Genomic DNA, 22,025 nt, shown 5'->3' with positions numbered 1-22,025 from the left:
TTGAAAGAGAAAAGTAAAACAAAATGGCTGAGAATCCAAAGTTCAGACAACGGAAATAAATTCAAAGATTAAATTATCGTTCCATGTTACATACCTGTTTGTAGACCCTTTTACTAGTGCTTTCTATATCTAGACCCTTACTGGCACAGCCAAGCAGTTTTGTAGGAATGCTGATGCTATGAAGATCATGACCTAATTCTTTCCATTTCCAGAGTTCTTCTGCTGCATTATGTACCAGAATTTCTACTTCCTCTGTAGTATGTGGGACTGCCAATAGTGTTTCACATGGCTTCTGGGGAGCTCTTTTAGGTTCTGCCATTAGAGGTACAATTGTTTCTTCTGCTTTATTTTTGGGGATCTTGTGAGAAGAGCTCAAACCAAAGTCTTCATCAAACCAATCTTGATCATCTCCTAACACACTCAGGAACTCCCGGCTGATCTCAAGTTCAGCAAGTCTCTTCGCAAGTTCTTCCTGCCCACTGGCACCAAATACTGGACTCTCCTACAGAATTGGAACCATTCAGATAGACCACCATTTAGTGACCTCAGATCACTCATTTGGTTTTTTTTTTCTTAAAGACAAAGCAAATATATTATTTGTATATTTATTACTTCTCTATAAGCAAAATAAAAACAATATGGTGGCTGCCAATTAACAAGTTAAGAAAAAAACTACCTGGTTTCCCATAACTGTGCTTACATAAGCCTTATACTTGAATTTTTATACAATGTTTATTGATTAGTTGTTTTTTTCTTTTTGATTTATCATTGTTTTCTGAGGGACTTTCTTGTCTCTGGGGTATGTTAATGGTATACAAAATTTCTCACCTTTGGTGATTATCTGGCTCAAGTTACTCAAAATCATTACTTTTGTTCAAATGTCCATGGGCACCTAAGTAAGCTGATGGTCTGAGTATATGTCATAGTGGATATATTTCAGTTTTATCAGAATCAACATCACAACTGCTAATATCTGCAGGGTAACTATGACTGAGTAGCTAGGTGGACAAATTATTTCATAGGCAAATGAACTGGATTGAGAACCACTGGAAAGCTCCAGGAAATAAATCTGTTCAGTGAATCCTGGAAGGGACTCTAAGCTGCGGACAGCAAACAAGGGTCATCAATCCAGCATAAAGCTGCTAGTGTCTGTGACAACCCTATAGTAACCACTCATGACATAACAGAGGACAATTATACTTCAGACAGGAAAATAGCGATGAGGCCTTTAAAAACTAGTACAAGTGATTTTTATCAAATAACACATCACCAAAAAAACTCTCAAGAGCTGTTAATTGACATTCTGTCTAGATAAAATACTTACAGGTCTGGGGCATATATCTGGTGAAGAAATCTCTTCTTTTTCATCTTCCAATTCAGACCTTAAGAAGCAACCTGGAACAGTTGATGACTGTTCCTCAAGATCTGGGGATAGGGCTTGGGGTAGAACTTTCTTTTGATCATCATCAAGAAGCTCTTGATTGCTAAGCTGGATTTTTTCATTCCTAGATTTTTTGATTTCTTGTAGTTGATTGACTGTGTCCTTCACAAAGACTGTTAGTAAACTGTCTGTCAGTAAAGAGACTCTTTCTAGCTGTTGCTCTGACTTTTTTTCCTCACTTTGAGTTGACCTCAGTTGGGCTTCCAATTGGTTCTTTTCTCTTGTTAAAAGATCCAGAAGTGGAGTAGAAAGCTTCTCTGACACCTCAGGATATAGGTTCTCTTCCCTTTCTGTAAACTGTTGTTGCTTCTTTAATTCTTCAGAAAAGGTATTATCTAAAGTATCGTCTTCTACAGCAATGGAGATCTTTTCTGTGGCACTAGAAACAAGGTTTTTGTTTTCCTGTGAACAGATCAGTGAATCCACTGAAGACTGCTGGTGAACATGGGCTTCAAGTACCCCGGAAATGTCCTGAATGTTGTCTGTTTCTATTTTAAGGCTTCTACCAAGTGAGGCTTCTATATTGTGCATACTAGATGGAGAATTCTCATAAAAATAATCAACTGCATCCTTTTCTTTATCCTTGGAATCCACTGTATCTTTTTGTTCTTGATTATAGTATTGATACTGTCCATCTGAGTAAGACTCTTCATCTTCATTTATGTCTACATAGTCATCAAAGTTTTCTGGAATGTGAGATATTTTTTGAGGAGGAGCAAAAATACCATGTTTCTCTTTGCACACAAAGTATACAATGCCATCATATGTTCCATTGTTATTTCCTTCAGCTTTATCCAACTCTACTCCAGCCCAAAATCCTTTTGCAAAACTAGTCACACCTTTGAATCGAAGAGTTCCTGGCTGAACATTGCCAATCAACACCCTATCACCAATGTGGAAATCATGTAACTCATCTGCCACAGAAACTGAAACCAAGGAAGGGGTTTCTGTAACTCTCTGTTCATGCTCTACATCACTGCGCTCCTTACTTTTCATAAGTTCAGTAGGGGACTTGAGTTCTAACAGCCTCTCAGAGTGGATACTGCTCTGAACAGAAAGGCTTTTCTCACTGAGGCACTCACTGATTTCATCATCACTGCCAAAGCTAATGGCTCTACTTGTAGAGTTCCTGGTTGGCTGTGACTTGTCTCTGCAGGACTGAGAGTCTTTCCTGAGTGACAACAAAGATGACACCTCAAAGTCATCTTTGTACAATTCAGCTGAAATGTCTTTCTTGAAGGAAGACATTTCGAAATCTACAGAGTATGGAATCTCTTTAGGAGCAAAAAGATTTTCTAACAAAGACAAGTCCCTTTCCTTTATGTTCTTTTGTTCCTGAATGTCTCTTTCTGATTGGATGTTTGGACTATGATCCATATCTTGATCTGACTCTTTCAACTCCTTTCTATGAAGATTTTCAATGGCTAATCTAACTAAGTCTTTCTGAACATTTATAGAATCTAAAGAAAGATCTTTCCTTGAAAGAATTTCAGATGAGTCTCCCTGTTCTAGGTCTAGTTTCAGTAAGACATCAGACTTCCTAGATTGTTTCGAATAGGCCTCTTCGATCACACTTTCTTCCAATTTTGTATAGTCTACTTCTTGTATTTCTGATTTTTGACTAGAGTCTTCCTCAACCTTGGCATCTGACACATCCAGAATTCTATTAGAGACATTCAATTCTTTGAGAAGAGGTAAGGAAGGTACGTTTTCCAGAGAATCTCCAGATTCTGCTCTAGTTCTTGATGATCTAAGAATTGGAGACGAAGTCTGGAAATGCTCTTCTGTTTGTCTATCCAATTCAATCACTCTCTTTGCATATGCAGACAGTGACCTTTCTGGTACTGATCTCTCAGAACCTGCCAATGCAGCATCTTAAAGGAAAAGAAAAAATCATATCAAAATTATTTAACCACAATCTTTTAACTTCGGGAATGAAAGGTTAAATAAAAGCTAAATCTTCATTAGGAAAAACTCTGCTCAATAAATATAACCTGTTTTGGTTACTGTATAAGGTAAGTTTTTCCTTTAAAAGAATATATTAAACCAACAATATCCAGAACAGTAGAATGACTGAAAATTTAAAGTCTGAAATAATTTCATAAGTGTTGTCTTAACTTATAAAGTGTAGAAAAATGTCTCTCAGTTTATGGAGACATTGATTTGCATGATCATCCTCAACCATGCAAAATCAGAACTGTACAATGGATATTATATACATATTTCATATAGAAAAACAATGAAGGAAGGAAGGGAAGTATTCTATATGTACTTCAAAAAGAATGAATTTTCCTGAGGAATTCAATTAAGCTCTCAAATGTAAAAAAACACAAGAAAAAAGAGAATTATTTCTGCAAATATAGCATTTTTTTAAAAAAAGATTTGAGAGAGAAAGAGCTCGAGTCTAGGGGGAGGGGCAGAGAGAGAGAGACAATCTTCAAGCAGACTCCCCACTGAGCGCAGAGCTTGATGTGGGGCTCCACTCCAGGACCCTAACCTGAGCTGAAATCAAGAGTTGGCTGTTTAACCAACTGAACCACCCAGGTACCTCAAATAAAGCACTTTAAGAGTTAAAATGAAGGAAAAAAAAGATTTGATGAGCTAACAAATCAAGAATTAAAAGTTTTGAATTCAAATCTGTTTTGTCATTGCTATTTGTGTAGGCTATTTTATGTCTCAGCTTTATTTCCTCATTGAATTATACTTTATTTTCAATAATTCTTATATTTCTTTGGATTAAATTGAAAAAATATATATGTCCACTTAATTCTGAACAACAGTATAGGCTAAAAAATATATAATCAGTTATAAAATCTGATTAATGAAACCAATGATACATTCAGCCATTTTAGAGTAATGCCTTTATGCTTCAGTTTTTATCATGAATTTGAGACAACAAAGACTTATTAACAAAATTTATATATAACCAAATCACTTTAAAATATCAAAGTAACTTAAAATCCCAATAATTACTATCTTTAAGAAATTCATTTTTTTTTAAGATTTTATTTCTTTATTCATGAGAGACACAGAGAGACAGAGAGAGGCAGAGAAATAGGCAGAGGGAGAAGCAGGCTCCATGCAGGGAACCCGATGTGGGACTCGATCCCGGGACTCCAGAATCACGCCCTGGGCCAAAAGCAGAGCTAAACCGCTGGGCCACCGGGGCTGCCCTGTAGAGAATTTTTTTAAAAACATTTTATTTATTTATTCATGAGAGAGAAAGAGAGAGGCAGAGACACAGGCAGAGGAAGAAGCAGGCTCCATGCAGGGAGCCCGACGTGGGATTCGATCCCAGGACCCCAGGATCACGCCCCGGGCCAAAGGCAGGCGCTAAACTGCTGAGCCACCCAGGGATCCCCAAGAAATTCATTTTTTAATAAAAAAAACTACAGAGGTAGAATTGTGTAGGCATTTGCATAAATCCATAGTCTTTGTAGATACAGAATTATTTTTTTCTAGTTACATACCAACGTGTTCAGCAATGGACTCCAACGATCCTCTGGAGCGTTCTGATTCTGTTAGTGATTTCCAGTTCTTTGTTGTTTCAGATCTGAAACAGAAAAATTAATGAGCAGAAACAAATGTATTGCTGACATTACAATAACTAGTAACAAAAAGCCGTCAAATCTTAGACAACTACTTCTGCTTCACGGGAGGTGTCCCATCCTGTCACTTTCATCAAGCCTATTTCTGGCCCTCATCACTCTCAGTAGATGATCTTGCTTCTTTAATGAGAAAAACAGAGTCCACCAGCATGAACTTTCTTACTGTCAAATTTTCCATCTACAAATATATCTATATTCATAGCTATCCCAATTGCCTTTCCTTGTCTGCAGGAAAGAAAAAAGGGGGTCCTTCACCCTTATTCAAAGTTGACTATTTGAACCTCTTTCTGCCTAAAATCTCACACAGTTCCACCGATCAATTATATGTATATTCTCTTTCCTATCATCTTTAGTCCTTCAACTAATTTTTTCCTCTTAGCTTGTAATTATGCCATAAGCCTCAAAATTTTGCCCCTCTCTTATTCTTTAACAGGAAAAATTACACTTCATTTTCTTGCCTTCTCTTTATTTGTGAAGTTATAGTATTTGTCTTCTACTCTCTCTATAATGCCTTTAAATGCTATTTTATCCTATTTAGTACTTGGCTCCCTTTTATTCTCTCTGAATGTGTATCTTCTTTGGGTGATGTTGTTATATGTATGGTTTCAACCACCATCTTTATGCTGATCATCCCCATATATCTCACCCTGACCTCTTTCCTGTATAATTCCCCTTAAGTGAACTATGGGCACAATTAGTCTAAAATGAAAATTATACACTTCCCACAAAAGAATATCTCTGGTTTTCCATTTAGGTTAATGGAACTTTGACTCAAGCAACTACTTAAGACAAATCTGTAAGTCATTCTAGATTTCTCCTGCTTCACTATCTAGAACTTTAATTAGTCGAGTCTACTTAAATATTTTTTTAAGTGTTTTTAAGGATAAATTCTTTTTGTTTAAAAATAAACTCTACTCCCAACATGGGGCTCAAACTTATGACCCTAAGATCAAGAGTTGCATGCTTCACTGAGCTAGCTAGATGCCCCTATTTCTTAAATATTTCTAAATTTATCTCCTCTGTTCTTATTATCACTGATTATTTGAGGTCTGGTTTAGACTCCTATTCTCCCTGCTTCCAAGCTTACTCTTTTCTATCTTTCCCTCATAGAATAGTCAGAAAAATCTCTCTGAACACAAATGTGATTGTATCATTCCCTGGTTAAAATCCTCCAATAGCCTAGAAAATAAAACTATAAAACCATTCAATAGTATATTATGTAGAAATCTAAAAACAAAATGTACAGTTTATAACAATGAAAAAATACACATAAAAATCTAAGCATAGAAGTCCTAAAAGGAAATACTGTTGCCATTTGCAATTTTGAGGTAGTCGGGTATATAATTTAAACCTTTCTTCTTTTTACTGCTTCCTTCAGTATTCTAATAAAAATAATAATAGTAATTAATACATAGTGCTAACTGTATGCTAAGATCTGTTCTAAGTTGTCTTTTAACCCTCATAACAAGTTAATTAGCCAGGTGTTATTATAGGGATATAAATCTCTACTAAAAAAAAAAAAACAAAGCATAGAGGGATTAAATAACTTTCCTGACAAAGTTAAATAGCTAAGTGGTATTGAAGCCATGATTCAAACTCAGGTAATGTGAAACTAATTATAATGAGTATACATTACTTTTGTAACAGACAAAAAAATTCCTAAATATTTTCTTTAAAAACCTTCAAAGGCTTCACCTCTTCTGAAAAGTAAAGTGGATACTACTAAGAATGACTGAGTTCAATGTTTTCACAATTTAGTTTTTATTTTTCCAGTCTATTCTAACTTTAGCAACATCCTATTATGCTTGGTTTCAATGATATACCAAGCTCCAATGTGTTATATTGATAAAGGATGTTAGATAACACAGATTTTTGGTAGCCCATATTTTCTCAAGGTAGGTTTCAAGAAGTGGAATTACTGAGTCAAAAGTCACAGATTGTTTTTTACTTTTGAAACACTGACAAACTGCTTTTCAAAAGGTCTATAACAACTTACAATGCTACTATTTTCATTGCAACCACCAGATTTCAGAATTCAAAATATATTTTTAAATCTGTACCTTATACCATTTGATCTGATTATATCATACATAACAATTTTACTTTAGTGAAAATAAAAATATTAACCATTATTTTTACTTCTACAATTTCACAGTTACTTAAAAGCTCTACTAAAAAAGTCTTATGCTTTTCACAAACTTTTCTCAAAGAAGGCAGAATATAGATAAGTTATCACAAATTTCTACCTGTGTAATGGGAGGGGCTTGATCTTGGGTTTTTCAGAAGCTGAGGAGAGTGTTTTAATCTGAGGCTTGGCTGTTGGTGATGTTTCCAAATCTCGGCTAAGTTCTGCTTCAGTTTTCTTAATGAATTCATCATATGACTAAGTTTAGAAAAATCAGAGGAGTCACTATACAGAATTTTAAAAAACTATTTTAAATTAGAAAATAGTATATTTTATGATAAAATATTCAAATAGTGAAGATATAATGTAAAAAATCTTTCTCCCAATATCATATCATTCCCTAGAGTGCTATCAATAGTTACTCATAGATCCTTCTTAAAATAGTCTATGTATAATAAGCAAAATGTGTGGCTATAATCCTAAATCAATTAGGAAATGACAAAGTCTCCACTCTACAGACATTTAATACCTATGAAGCAATAATTCATCTACTATATTTCTTAGTTTTCTGGGTTAAAATTCCTACTTTTACATCACTATTTGAGACTACATCTGTTCTGTTCAATGCTGTATGTTCAATACCTACTCAGTGTCTGGTCCCAAACAGGCTATCACTAAATATTAAGAATAATGAATGAATATACACATGCTACTCAATTGCTATAGATCCCTAAAACTTGGGCTAAAATCCCTACTTTTACAACTTTCACTATTCATATTATCTTCCTCTGAATTCTGATCTAAGAGCTATACTTACATGAATGTAGTTGATTACATTTGTGATTATATAAAATCCAAATGATTTTGTATATGAAATGCTATATATTATGTATTTCTCCAACATATTCTGTAATTCTAAAACCTAAATACAGAACTTTCTCTTGTCTGTAAACCACTTAATAAAATGCTGAATGACATGGATTCTAGGGCACTTTTCTAGAGATCTTTCTGGTTGGCATATCCATTAATGAACATTTTTGTGCAAGGCTTTTCAATCTAAGCATTTAATTTTCAATGGTACCTCATTACCTACACTAGTGCTTTTAAATCCTAGGCCCCATCCTAGACTAATTAATACTTCTGGGAGTGAGCCTGGATATTCATATTTTTCAAAAAGCTCCTCAGTTAATTCTAACGTGTGCTCAGGTTGAAGACTGCTGACCTGAAGTCCAAACTCATTTGATTCTAAAGTCCTGAACATGATCTTTATTTTTAAATTGTGTTTCCCACTACTTTCCAACATGATCTTGCTAGCATGGCCATTCTACCTTAGTCACTTTTCTTACTTTTAATCATCTGTGCAAGTTACAATCCCTGTTCCCTTCTCTGTGTCGTGTACCTGTGTAAATGTCTATTTTCTCCACATCTGTTAACAGCCTTATTTTCCATGTGGAAGACAGTGTAGCATAATGGTAAGGGTACAAAATTCAGAATTAGAGATATATTAAAATCCTAGCTTTACCACTTAAGAGTTGTGTTCCTGAATACCACTAATGTCCTTGAAACTCAGTTTCTTCATCTGTAAGAAGGGATAGTAAAGCCATACCTTGTTGCTTGAGGATAAATGAGGAATATGTGTGACGTTATTAGCTAAGTTCCTAGTATACAAATAGGCACTTAAATATCTGATGATTAAACTAATATAGGTAAGAGGAACACATATTTGGTGTGACCACAACAAGGACCATTACAGGGACAGAAATACTGGCTAAACATAACAAAAGCTTTCTAACATTTGGAGAACCTAAAGTCCAACAATGATATCAATTGCCTTCAAAATTTGAAATTTCTGATTACGGAAAGTGTTCATATAGAAGCTGAATGGTCTTCCCTGGTAACGCCATGAGAAGGAAATCTTGTGAGGAGCAGGAAGTTTAAATTGATTCTATGATGAATGTGGCATTTAAGGAACACTAGGCTGGCAGAAGGTATACAAGCAACAGGGAAGCAACCAGAGACAAGGACATTCAAGAGGCTATGCAGAGAGGTCATGAGGCTCCAAACAGTGTGATGGCAGTTGGAATGGAAAATGACAAGCAAGAAGATTTATAAAGAAAAGAATTAATGGGACCCAGTGATCAAATGGATAGGAGAAAATAGAATAAGGAACTTATCAAAACCAGGTTTCCAGCCTGGGATAGAATCAGGAAAGGCTGCTAAAACTTGGGAGAAGAGTCAAGTTTATAATCATCATTTTGGAGCCATTCAAGTAGTACAGAATCACTTTAATAAAGTGCTTAAAAAACACTCTGCTTAAAAAACAAATTGTTTTTAAAAAGGCAGTAATAATTTCAATAGCTAGAATTATTAATCTTTTTTTTAAATGGAATTATTTATCTAATGATTCTTTGCTTCAGAGGGCATGGATATAAATCTTTCATAGGCCTAATAACCTTTCTTATTCAGGAAAAAAATCTTTAATACTTGATTTTAATATTTACTTACTACTTCATAAGATTATTTTAATGTTTAATATTTTAAGCAAGAGTTTAGATAGCCAGCCTCAGATTTTTTAAAAAGAGGTTAAAATATGTACCAAACTAATACTGAAAACTTCTAATCCGTTACTTTATTAACAATATTAAAAACATTTAGACTTTACATATACATTAGCCTTGATATTAAACCCTCTTCCTACTATGTCTAACCTCTAATTGTTTGATCAGACTGGCTTCTTGGGCTTTCAATCTTTCCTTCTGCCGTTTTCTCTGTTCCTTCTTCAGCTGGTCCACAACTGATTTCCTTTTCCGCAACTCATCCTTTAGGGCTCTGATTCTACCTTCAATGTCACTTTGGTCAGATGTTGTTTCTGAAAGAGATACAAAATCTTTTATTTAGCTTTAACTCAGAATAGTTTTTTTTTTTTTTTGAGATTTTATTTATTTATTCATGAGAGACACAGAGAGAGAGAGAGGCAGAGACACAGGCAGAGGGAGAAGCAGGCTCCATGCAGGGAGCCCGACGTGGGACTCGATCCGGGTCTCCAGGATCATGCCCTGGGCCAAAGGCAGGCGCCAAACCGCTGAGCCACCCAGGGATCCCTAACTCAGAATAGTTTATTTGGGGTACCTGGGTGGCTTAGTTGGTTAAGTGACTGACTCTTCATTTTGGACCATGTCATGAACTTGTGATCCTGGGACTGAGCTCTAATTCAGGCTCCCGGATCAGCAGGAAGTCTGCTTGAGATTCACTCTCTCTCTCTCTCTCTCTCTCTCTCTCTCTCCCCCCTTCTGCCCCTAGTCCCCCTCGCTCCCTCTCTCTCTCGAGTAAATAAATCTTTTTAAAAATAGTTAATTCAATAACTATTAATGAAAAGCAGCAGTGCAAATAATACACTTAAATAAAGTCAATCTATCATTTAAAATTAAAGAATTTATTAGTGATTTGCATCCCCCCACTTTTCCCTTAAATCTCTGTTGGGTGAGGAGGGGAGTCTCCTCCTATTTATCTTCACTTTCTAATTGTACTATTTGAAATTGCAAATAAATCTCTCAAGGTATCCTGTCTTGGTGAGACAAGCAACTGGAAGTTGAAAAACTTTTAGGTTAGAGAAATTTGGAAATTGTAAGGAATTATTCCCTAATGATAAGATAATTAATATTTACCTGTCCCTCCCCTTAGTTGTTTTTAAGTCATATTAAAATCAAATTGAAATTCTTTTTTTTTTTTCTTAATGTAGGCTCTATGCCCAGCATGAAGCCCAACATTGGGCCTGAACTCACAACCCTAATATTAAGACCTGAGCTTAGATCAGGAGTTGGATACTTAACTGAGACACCGAGATTTTGTAATTTTTATTGTTTTTTTAAAGATTTATTTATCTGAAAGAAAGAGAGAGGGAGTGTGCAAGCAGAGTAAGGGGGAAAGGGAGAGAGAATCATAAGCAGACTTTCCACTGAGTGTTGAGCCCAACTTCAGGACTCGATCTCACAACCCTGAAATCATGACCTGAGTCAAAACCAAGAATCAGACTCTCAACCAACAGAGACACCCTGGCGCCCTGAAATTCCGTCATTTTAAACTGATTGTGAATCATCAGATGTCTTAATACCACATAAAAGGAAAGAGAGAAATTACAAAGAAATATACTCTGCTGTAACCTTTCTTTAGAAGCTCTTAAAATATTTAAAATAACTGAAATGAAGCTAGTTAAATCTTATTTTCTTCCCAATAGTTCCCTACACACACACATACACAAAGTAGATGTCCAGTCATAACAAAATCATGAAAAAGGCATTTCATTATAATAAGTGCCACTTGATATGAAAATAGTATTATTTAAAGATGCTGCTTATTTCATTTCACCTGGAAATTACATAGAATAAAAATGACTATTCCTCACACCTTTTCCTAAAGTCACACAATGGTGTCACTTCCAGACACTAATGTTGAGTGAGACATTTAACAGCAATAGAAGTACTATTAAAATAGAAATACTATGTATACATATCTGAAGACTCAGATGTATACTACAACATTATGCTGTAAATAACCAGGTGTTTATCAGGTACTTCAGATTAAATTGCACAAGAACTAGTTATGGAACTTATTTAAGTGCAAAAGGAGGATAGTCTTTTTTGATAATGTGATCTCAGTATCTGGATTAGAAATAATGAAATCCAAGTTCCTGTCACTTCTATGTTGCGGACCTAAGGTATCTCAAGAAAGTTATACCCATCTTATACCATGGTGGCATCATACCAAGCCCTTCATATGGGCAAAGCTCACTATTTACTGATCAACACTCACAAAACAATGTAGTAGTAAAAGCCATTTTCAATTCTGGATCTACTACTGGTAGTCCATAAGGTGGTTGACCCCTACCAATTTCTAGAATTGATATGAAGATTAAGTAAGGTGGATAAAGTATACAGCACAGCACCACGACTACCATAAAAGCTCAATAAACAGTGGTAGGGTTCATTCTCACTTAAGACAAACATTTTATGCAGCTACATTTTAGGTAATATAGTTTTTGGGTGGGAAAGAGCAACTATCTCCCTTGTTTGTTTGTTTTTTTTTTTTTTAATTTCTGAAAAAAAAAAAATTAATCAATTGGTTTCAGAGTTAAAAGACCCTGAATCCTTAGTGACAGGCTTTGTAGAGATTCAATTGATGATTCTAGTATAATGATTAGGAACAGGACTGCAGGATGACCTAAAAATTAAAACCTTTCTAAAATGAAGTATAAACCCATACCTTTGCATCTTTTAAAACTGTGTTCCTTTTAGCTTGATAAACTTTTATGTGCTTCCAAAACTTGAGACATTACTTTGATAAAATTGTAAACAGGACCACTATACTCCCACAGATTTAGTTTCAACTTTGTCCCCCTTACAAAATGATTATTTTAAATATATTTTTAAAATTGCATATGCCAGCAGTGATTTTAAGGTTTTATTTATTTGACAGAAAGCACAAGCAGGGAAAGGGGCAGGCAGAGGGACAGGGAGAAGCATGGCAGGGAGCACAATGCGGGGCTCAATTCCAGGACCTTGAGATCATGACCCAACCCAAAGGCAGACAGACACTTAACCAACTGAGCCACCCAAGCGCCCCCCAGCAGTGATTTTTCTAATAAAAATATTTATCATCTATGGTTGTGAAGATTTAACAGTGGTTGATGAAAAACTTGGAGCTTTTAGATGAAAGACCTTGGAGAATGTTCCTACTTTTAAGTACTAAAGAAACCAAAAGTATACAAATGAAAGGTAGAAATTAAATAAAGTCTATGAGAGCAAATGGGAATATATTATATATCTGCCTTAATATAGTATTACTGCATAGTACATCATTAGTAGCATCTAAGAGAATCTTTAGAAATTTTTTTTTTACCCAAGCAACTCTAATTTATTGCCTTTATGGAATTCTCCCCCACAGGGTTTTTTTTGGGTAGTGGGGGAGAAAGGAGGAGACAAGTAAATGATATTTTGATTTGTTTAAACACGTCAAGGCAGAATAACCTGATGGACAGAATAATCTAATTGAAAAAATTAAGTTCCTGATTATTTGACACACGCAGCCAATAGGTACTTGGCTAGTAACAAACTCTCCATCACTCAAGTGAGAAAAGCATTATATAATTCCAATACACTAAAACTGACCACAAACACTGCCTATAATGATATCATCATTAATAGGTAGATGGGATCTATAGTTTAAAAATCTCAGAGCTATTTCTCTAAAACCATTCTTACTTGAATTACATTTTACCAATAAAATAATATCTTACTAACATGAGCATTAATTGTTGGTCCATAACTCATGCAAGGATGGTTATGATGCCTAATATGGAAAAGAAACTTGGAGAAAGTCACCAGTGATTAATAAAGCCAAGAAAAGAATCCATGTTTCCAAGTATCAAGTTTATGTCTACTGACATGTTATTCCACTGGCACTAACTCTTCACCAGAGCACATGAAAACAAATATATAAAATAATAATAATAATTTTCAACAGATAAATATGGTAGACAACATTCTTCAACTGGTTTGACCTAAGTAATTCCATTTCTAAGAATGTATTCTTACTGAAATATTCAACAATATACAGAAGATGTTCATTATAGCATTATTGGCAATTTTGAGAAAATCTAAATGATCACTAGGGAAACGGTTAACTAAGTTGCAAAATATCTATTATTTGAAATACTATGCAGTTATTCAAAGAAAAAGAGTAGTTTATAAATACGAATGTGAGAATATCCCATGATTTACTATCATTTGAAACACTGAAAACAGGGGGCACAGAATAGAATCACAGACCAAAACAAGAATAGTATTTTCATTTTTCTTTTATTAAATGTCTACTCTCAAATGCAAACTAAAAATGAGCTCAAAAGGCATACACTCAATACAGTATTAATCTTCCAAGGAAGATTGGGATATAAACTATATAAACTGAACACTGCCTATATAGATATGCTTCCCAAGATTAAGTCTTATAGATAGAGGTTGTTCATTCTTCCAAATCTAACACCATAGAGATTATAGTAGAATAGAGGTTACAGGAAAATAGACAATGTTCCCCACTGCCCTTTGCAATCTATTCTCTACCTTTTCTCCTTTAAAACTTAAACTATCCTGCACTACCTCCTGCTATCTCTCCTCATGGTCATCATTAATTCATTCAAAAAACATTTAATAAATACCAGGCATGTGCAATGTAAAGTATCTGCTAGGTCTGGTGCCACACCTGTTAACAAGATATGGACTCTCCTTTCCAGGAGTTTCTATGCTAGTTAGGAAGACCCACTGGGTAAAGTCTGATTACAGTAATATGCTGTCTGGTTTCACAGGTTATGCACAGAGCAGTAGGGAACACTTAAGCAGTATCTGGCACATTGAAAAAAAATCCAACAATGTCTGATGAATAAATGACTGCCTATTAACAACCCAAGAATATAACAGTGTATCGTTTTTTATGTAGTTAGGGAAATGATTATCACTGAAAAGCCATGAAATTATGTGATTTAATCTTGGCAAGCAAAAAGCCTTTACAAATGCAATGAGGGATAACATGATACTAACATATGGATAAACAAAGCGTATTATACAAAGAACACTAACTCCTTGTTATCAGTCTTACCTGACTGTGTCATAGATAATGACTCATCTGACCAACTGTAACAGTGTTGCTGGGACTTGACAGGTAGACGATACTGTCCTCCAGTCCTATGACTTCCTTTGCTAGACTCTTGCTTTGACACAGATGTGCAGCTCTTAGGAGGTGACTGTTCAAACAGAAAACCAAGTGGGAACTGTTTTGTGATACATTTGTAAAATATATTTAATATTCGAGATACCAAACAGTTAAAGATAATATTTACCAAGAGTTTTAATTTTAAATAACTCTATGGTATAAAAAGTCTACAAATTACACAAAGGATAAAACCTCAATTCTTTTAAAATTACAGAAAAAAGTTATAAAGAAGCACACTTTTTAAAAAAGTTTGTAATAATGTAGGAGTGGTTACTGTTTAAGTGATATTTACCCTCTTAATTTTTAATTAAAAGAATTCTAAACATGGTGCAGGCATCTTTTTGACATAGTAATTTCTTTCAGATATATACCCAGAAGTGGAGTTGCTTGATCATATGGTAGTTCTCCACTGATAGATAAATGGATAAAGAAAATGTGGTGCATTTATGTGCACTTGCACACACACACATGTGCACGTGCATGCGCGCGCGCGCGCGCACACACACACACACACACAGAGGCATACTCTTCAGCCATAAAGAAAGAAGGAAATCCTGCCATTTGCAAGATGGATAGACCTGGAGGGCACTGTGCTAAGAGAAATAAGTCAGAGAAAGACAAATACTGTATGATCTCACTTATATGTAGAATCTAAAAAAACTCAAACTCACAGAAGAGATCAGGTTTGTGGTTATCTGAGGTGGGGGGAATTGGGTGAAGGTAGGCAAAGATACAAACTTCCAGTCATAAGATACACAAGTCCTAGGGATATAATATACAATGTGATGACTATACTTAATATTGTTGCATGGTATTATGTGGAAGTTGCTAAGAGAAGAACATAAGTATTCTCATTATAATGAAAAAGGCATTATTTTGTTACTATATGAGGTGACGGATATTAACTAAACTTAATGTAATAATCATTTCACAATATATGTACGTCGAGCCATTATGTTGTACACAAAACTTATACAATGATGTGTCTCAATTTTATCTCAATAAAACTGAAAAATAAATCTTAAAAACACTAAATATGTACTGGTTTTGTGGAAAGAAGGGAAAAAGAGAAGAAAGGAGGAATGAAAGAAAAGAGGACATAAGAAGATTGTCCACAAGAGATTATTATGAAGGACATAATTTCTACCCTGAGAACACCTACTTTGATTCCTAGCTATCATCACTTCCTGTATCTGTGAATTTGGGAAAGCTTCCTAGCCTGCTGAGCTTCAGAAAGGGGCTTAAAACAGTATTTACAGAATTGTTGTGAAGATAATCCACATAAGACATTTAGCATATTAGCTGGCATTTGGTAATAAGCAATCAATAAATATTGGTTTTTATTTTAAAAATCACTCTAAGGCACACTAGTTTTATTTGACTTTTTTTGTGAGGAAAAAAGCTAATTTTTAGTGTTTGATCAGGTGGTGGCTATTTTGAATCTCAATAACAATGCTAGGTAGGATCTAATCAATTCACAGGAAATAAGATTGTGGCAAAAAACATAGTTTGCTTTGTAAATTCCACATACAATTATATACAAGCCTATTTTCACATAATAACTAAGAATTTGCTAACATGAGAATTTAAATAGAAGCCTTTTATAATCTAAAACCTCTGTTTTCAGGTTTGTGCCCAAGGCACGGGAGTCTTTTCCAACATAGCGTGGAACAGGTTCTTTATTGGATTACTGGATAAAAAATGTTTTTTTCCCCAAATCTTTTAGGTGTCATAATACACATGAATCTGATTTTTCAACAGGGGAAATGCAATTCATTCTTTAAACCCACAATAAAATGAAGACTCTACCAAAGAATATTCCCTTCTGAATTTAAGTGTATTTTTTAGACAAAGAGAGACTTTAACAAAGTTTGTATTCACTTCATATTTAATATTATGCTAATTCCTTTATATACCTTATAAAATCAAATTTAAAAAAATTAAGCTTCTAGCTTAAGCTTTTATCAGGTTTTTTTTTAAATGAAGTATAGCATTAAAGAAATGTGGAAAACCTTATTCTAACAGTGACCATTACTTTAATTTAGAGTCAATAACCATTTCAGATCTGTTTTAAAGAGATGAAACCACTACTTTTATTCTGATTTATAAGGGCAGTTATTAGCTAAATTATAGAAAAGGCACATTGCTGTTTAAGATCTCATTGTTTCTATTACATAATAGAATACAGATTTTAATAAGAACTTGTATTGTTCCTATACATTATCTTTAAATTAAAATTAAACTTAAATTATCTTTTTAAAAAAGTTTTATTTATTTAAGTAATTTCCACATACATGTGGGGCTCGAACTCACGACCGTGGGATCAAGAGTCACGTGCTCTACTGGGTGAGCCAGCCAGGTGCCCCAATCTTAAATTATCTTTTAAAGATTTTAGAAGTTTCTATCCTTTCAACATTAATAGACCTAATAATATAAAATTTAAAACTGCCACTAAAGCTAAAATTCATATATTTATAAATATTTACAAGTCAATAAAAAGCTTTACTCCTGTTCAAATATCACATACTGCATGTTGCAGGTATGGGTAGATAGTCAACACTGTCATGAATTGCAAGAATATAACTGTTAAGAAAAAAGAAAACAACTGTTAATAATATACCTTTTAGATAGGCTTTTGTCTAAAGAAGTTTTGAGGAATAAATATATATTAACTTACATGTTTACTAGGAGAGGTAGAAGATTCCAGTTCTTGTGAAAAAACCATTTCTTCAGTAAGTACACTATGATCTGGACTCCCTGGCTGCTCCTGAACTACAGACTCAGACTGTATATATCCAACAGCAGGGCTGCCCAATTCTTCTGGAATAGAGCTTTCACTGTGTAGGTGAGAGTAGGAAGGTACTGGAGATTCTGCTTCACTTGCTATTTCTAGAGAGAGTAAAAACAAGAAAAAGTCCACCATCTGGGTCAAAAGAAATGTTTAACTGTTACGATTTACATTTGCTTTTATATAATTTCACTTGTTGCATTTAGATACAATTTTTAATCTCATGACTTAGTGAATCACATTACTATAAAGTCTGTTAGTTTAAGTAAGAATTTTGGCTGATGCAAACAGAGAAGGGCTTAGTGGAAAGGAGAGGAATTGTTTTTACATTTTTAAAAATATCTTTAATGACTTAACAGAAGACGGTTGGATTCTCATATCTCCTTCTGTCTGCAGTATGTGGCTGTATGTTGTTTTGGTTGAAGCATATGCAGAAAATCTGGCCTCACAAAGAATATATGTAATTAGAAAGGGAAAGGTATTCTAATAGTCTTTATGGATAATGGTGCATATTCTTTTTTGATGTCACACCAAAACTTGACAATTGGTAGTTTCTCCCATGTTAGCTGTCACGTGGAATCTGAAATCATATCAATAAACTTTCTGTGATCTGTTACATTACATCCTTCAGTCAATTTTGTACTTTCAATGGATATTTTTACTCATGAATGATTTTCTAAACCATCACGGGTCACTTGGAAAGCATTGGTTCACCGAGTTATGAAGATCTTCCCAGTGTTGACGTATTTCATCATACAATATGAAAAGATGGCTGATTAATATCATCACCCATTATAACAGGAAAGTCTTTTAAGTACTGGAAAGTGGTCCAGCTCACAATAGGGAAAAGAGCATTTCTAAAATTCCAAACTTTCACTTGAAAGCTTATATTTTATCACTGGCAATAAAAACTCACTTGTTTTCCTTGAAGTGTCAGAGGTGCTTTATCTATTTCTGAGAAACTGTTTGCCAAATACCCAAGTATAAATAACCATGGTTTTTAACCATTTAAGTGAAAATGGTACTCCATGGAAAAGAAAGGCTTCAGCTTGCAATTCAAATCATTGCATTAAGCGCTTCTCTTTAAGACCATCATCTTTTGGCACATGCAAATGTTATATGCATTTCCTATTTTGTCACACAAAATATTAAAAATATATGTACTCAGGGGCACTTGGATGGCTCAGTCAGTTAAGCGTCTGCCTTCAGCTCAGGTCCTGATCCCAGGGTCCTGGGATAGAGCCCTGCATTGGGGTAACTGCTTAGGAGGGGAGTCAGCTTCTTCCTCTCCTTCCCCCAGCTCATGCTCTCTCTGTGCTCACTGGCTTTCAAATAAATAAATAAAATCTTTAAAAAAAAAAGGTACTCAAAGGTTGAAACTCAACAAAATTAGTATTTGCAAATGCTTATTTAAGAACATTTTAATATAAAACTGGCATGCTATCATTAGTGCAAAGTGGTGAAGAATACAATGACTACTAACAATTTGGTGCCACTCTGCCTTGATTCATGCTAAGGCATCAGCAAATTTACCCACCATTATATTTGCTACATCAGTATAATGTCAACACAGTGAAAAAGGCAAATGACATATTAGGATTATAAAAATAATTTTAACCTCCCAGGCCCTCTGAAAGGATCTCAGAGATTCCCTCAGAGTTTCATGGGCCATACTTTAAGAACCACTGCTCTAGGATTCATACCTGGGAATGGAACAACTGAATTGTAGGATATTTGTAGCTCACTTTTATTCTTTTATCAATTGTTTTTATGTTTATTTATTTGAAAGCGAGCATGTGCACAAGAGGCAGGAGGGGCAGAGAGAGAATCTTAAGCAGGCTACACAGCCAGTCGAGCCCGACGAAGGGCTTGATCTCATGGCCCTAAGATCATGACCTGAACCATAATCAATAGTCGGAGTCCCAAATGACTGTGCCATCTAAGTGCCCCTTGATTATTTTTAATGCCTCTTTTTTCAACCTATTTTTCAAAATAGGTTTAATAATACCAGTAGAGCAGTTCCTTGTTCTACCTAAACACCAACAGGTTTAATGGGTATTTGAACGGGTTGAAATAATGGCCCTCAAAAAGATATGTCTATGTCTTAACCCCCAGAACCTATGAATGTAATCTTATTTCAAAAAAAGGTCCTTGTAGATGTAATTAAGGTTCTCATGATGAGTTGGCTCAGTTGGTTTGGTGACCAACTCTTGATTTCAGCTCAGGTCATGATCTCAGGATTATGGGACTGAGCCCCACATTGGGCTCTGTGCTTAGCTCAGAGTCTGCGTGGATTCTCCCTCTGCCCCTGCCCCTGCTCACAACCCTGTGTGTTCTCTCTCTCTGAAAAAAGTAAGTAAAATCTTTTTAAAACAATGGAGGTATCTCATAATGAGATCATCCTGGATTATCTGGGTAGGCCCTAAATCCACTGATAAGTTGTCTTAATTGACAAGAGAGGAACAGACAGACATGGAGGAGAGACAATGTGAGACTGCAGTTATCCAGACACAAGGAATGCCTACAGCACAGCCACCACAAGCTCAAAGAAGGAAGGAAAGATTGTTCTCTGGAATCTTCAGAGGAAGCACAGTGCTACCAACACCTTGCTTTTGTACTTCTGGCCTCCAGAAGGGAGAGAATAAAACATTTTTTTAAGCTACCAAATTTGTGATAATTTGTTATAGCAGCCCTAGGAAATGAATACAGGTATGAAATAGTATTTCTTTATGGTTTTAATATCCTAATTACTAATAAAGTTGAACATCTTTTCAGATGTTTACTGATGATTTGGAATTCTTCATTTATGAATTACCTGCTCTTCCGCCCATTTTTTTAGAATGTGGTTGTCATTTTATTTTTGATTCACAGGAGTTTCTTGCATATTCTCATACTATTCCTTTGCCAGTTATATGTTATGAATACTCTTATTTTGTTGCCTTTTTTATGGTGTATTAATGAACAGAAATTCTTAATTTATTAAAGTCAAATTTACTGATCTTTCCCTTCATGGTTTTGCTTTGTATTACCACGTTAAAGAAATCTTCCCATTCCTTGATGTCAGACAGATATTCTCTTATATGTCCTCTAAAAGTTCTATAGTTCTAATTTTTACCCCCACCCCCCGCTTTTTAACCCTTCAGCTGGATCTTTCTAGATTGTCAATGTAGGGATCTGATTTCGTATTTTCCTGTCCCCAAAATTTCTTGGGAGAGTCTCTCCTTTCTTCACTGCTCTGTAAAGTTACCTATGTCAGAAGTCAATTTGCCATATATACATGGGTATTTTTCCTGGCTGTTTCATAGTCTATTTGTCTATCTCTGTACAAATAATCCTGTTTTAATTACTATACTTTTATAAATTTTGGTATCTAGTAAAGTAAGTTCTCCGTTTTGTGGTTCTTCTTTAGCAGTGTCTTGGTTTTCTGGTCCTTTGTTCTTTCATACAAGTTTTAAAATAAGCTTGTCAAATCCTACAAAGAAATCTTGCTGGGTTTCTTTCTTTTTATTTTTATTATTATTATTTTTTTTACATTCTTTTAATTCAAATTCAATTTGCCAACATATAGTATAATACCTAGTGTCTTGCTGGGTTTCTGATTTAAATTGTCTTGAATCTGTAAATAAGTTCAGGCAGAATGAACATCTTCATGACACTGAATCTGTGAATATGGAAAAGCTTTCTGTATGTTTTGATCTTTTCTAATGTCTCCTAATAAAATTCTAAAGTTTTTGCCAGAAAGATCTTGGTTATTTTTAAATTTATTCCTAGTACTTCATATTTTTTTTCTATAAGTGGTATCTCTTTTAAATATTAGATTTTCTAACCAATTTCTGCTGCTCTATAGACATGTCATTGAGTTTTGTTTATAAATTTTATATCTAGCAACCATGCTAAACTCACTTAATTCTAAGAACTGACCTGTAAATGCTGGATTTAACATGTGCACAACTTTATCATCTGTAATAATGAGTTTTGGTTCTTCTTTTTACTCCTTACATGAAAATCTTTGTCTTATTTCCAAATTCAAAGGGAAAGTTTTCTTTTTTATCATTAAGTATGGTACTTTGTTGTACGTTTGCTTTTTCATTTTTGTTAGCAAATCCTAGATTAGATAAAGAAAGCTCCCTTCTATTGCTACTTTATCTGAAATTCGTTTTATCACAAATGCTCTTAGGATTTTATCCAGTACCTTTTCTAAACCCATGAAGATGTCATATAATTTTTCTCCTTTAATCTGTTTAAGTAATTTGCCACATTACTGGTATTTTTGAATGTGTTAAACCCTACTTGGTCATGGAA

At 34.6% G+C, this 22,025-nt stretch overlaps 1 protein-coding gene across 6 annotated transcripts in view; it reads right to left on the bottom strand.

The window, feature by feature from the left end:
* The window catches only part of CEP350 (centrosomal protein 350), a 153,819-nt gene that overhangs the window by 20,643 nt on the left and 111,151 nt on the right, over nt 1-22,025 (bottom strand). For all 6 annotated transcript variants that reach the window (XM_025429941.3, XM_025429944.3, XM_049112109.1 and 3 more), the window contains 7 exons: nt 17,613-17,824; nt 14,822-14,966; nt 9,883-10,043; nt 7,296-7,432; nt 4,912-4,994; nt 1,325-3,315; nt 95-502 (listed from right to left, as the gene is read on the bottom strand). In XM_025429941.3, the coding sequence (XP_025285726.1) occupies nt 95-502; nt 1,325-3,315; nt 4,912-4,994; nt 7,296-7,432; nt 9,883-10,043; nt 14,822-14,966; nt 17,613-17,824 (3,137 nt within the window). The remainder of the gene's footprint in view (nt 1-94; nt 503-1,324; nt 3,316-4,911; nt 4,995-7,295; nt 7,433-9,882; nt 10,044-14,821; nt 14,967-17,612; nt 17,825-22,025) is intronic.

This window comes from Canis lupus, chromosome 7 (assembly GCF_003254725.2).
Source record: "Canis lupus dingo isolate Sandy chromosome 7, ASM325472v2, whole genome shotgun sequence".
Lineage (NCBI taxonomy): Eukaryota > Metazoa > Chordata > Mammalia > Carnivora > Canidae > Canis > Canis lupus.
This window is presented reverse-complemented; position numbering and strand designations above follow the sequence as displayed.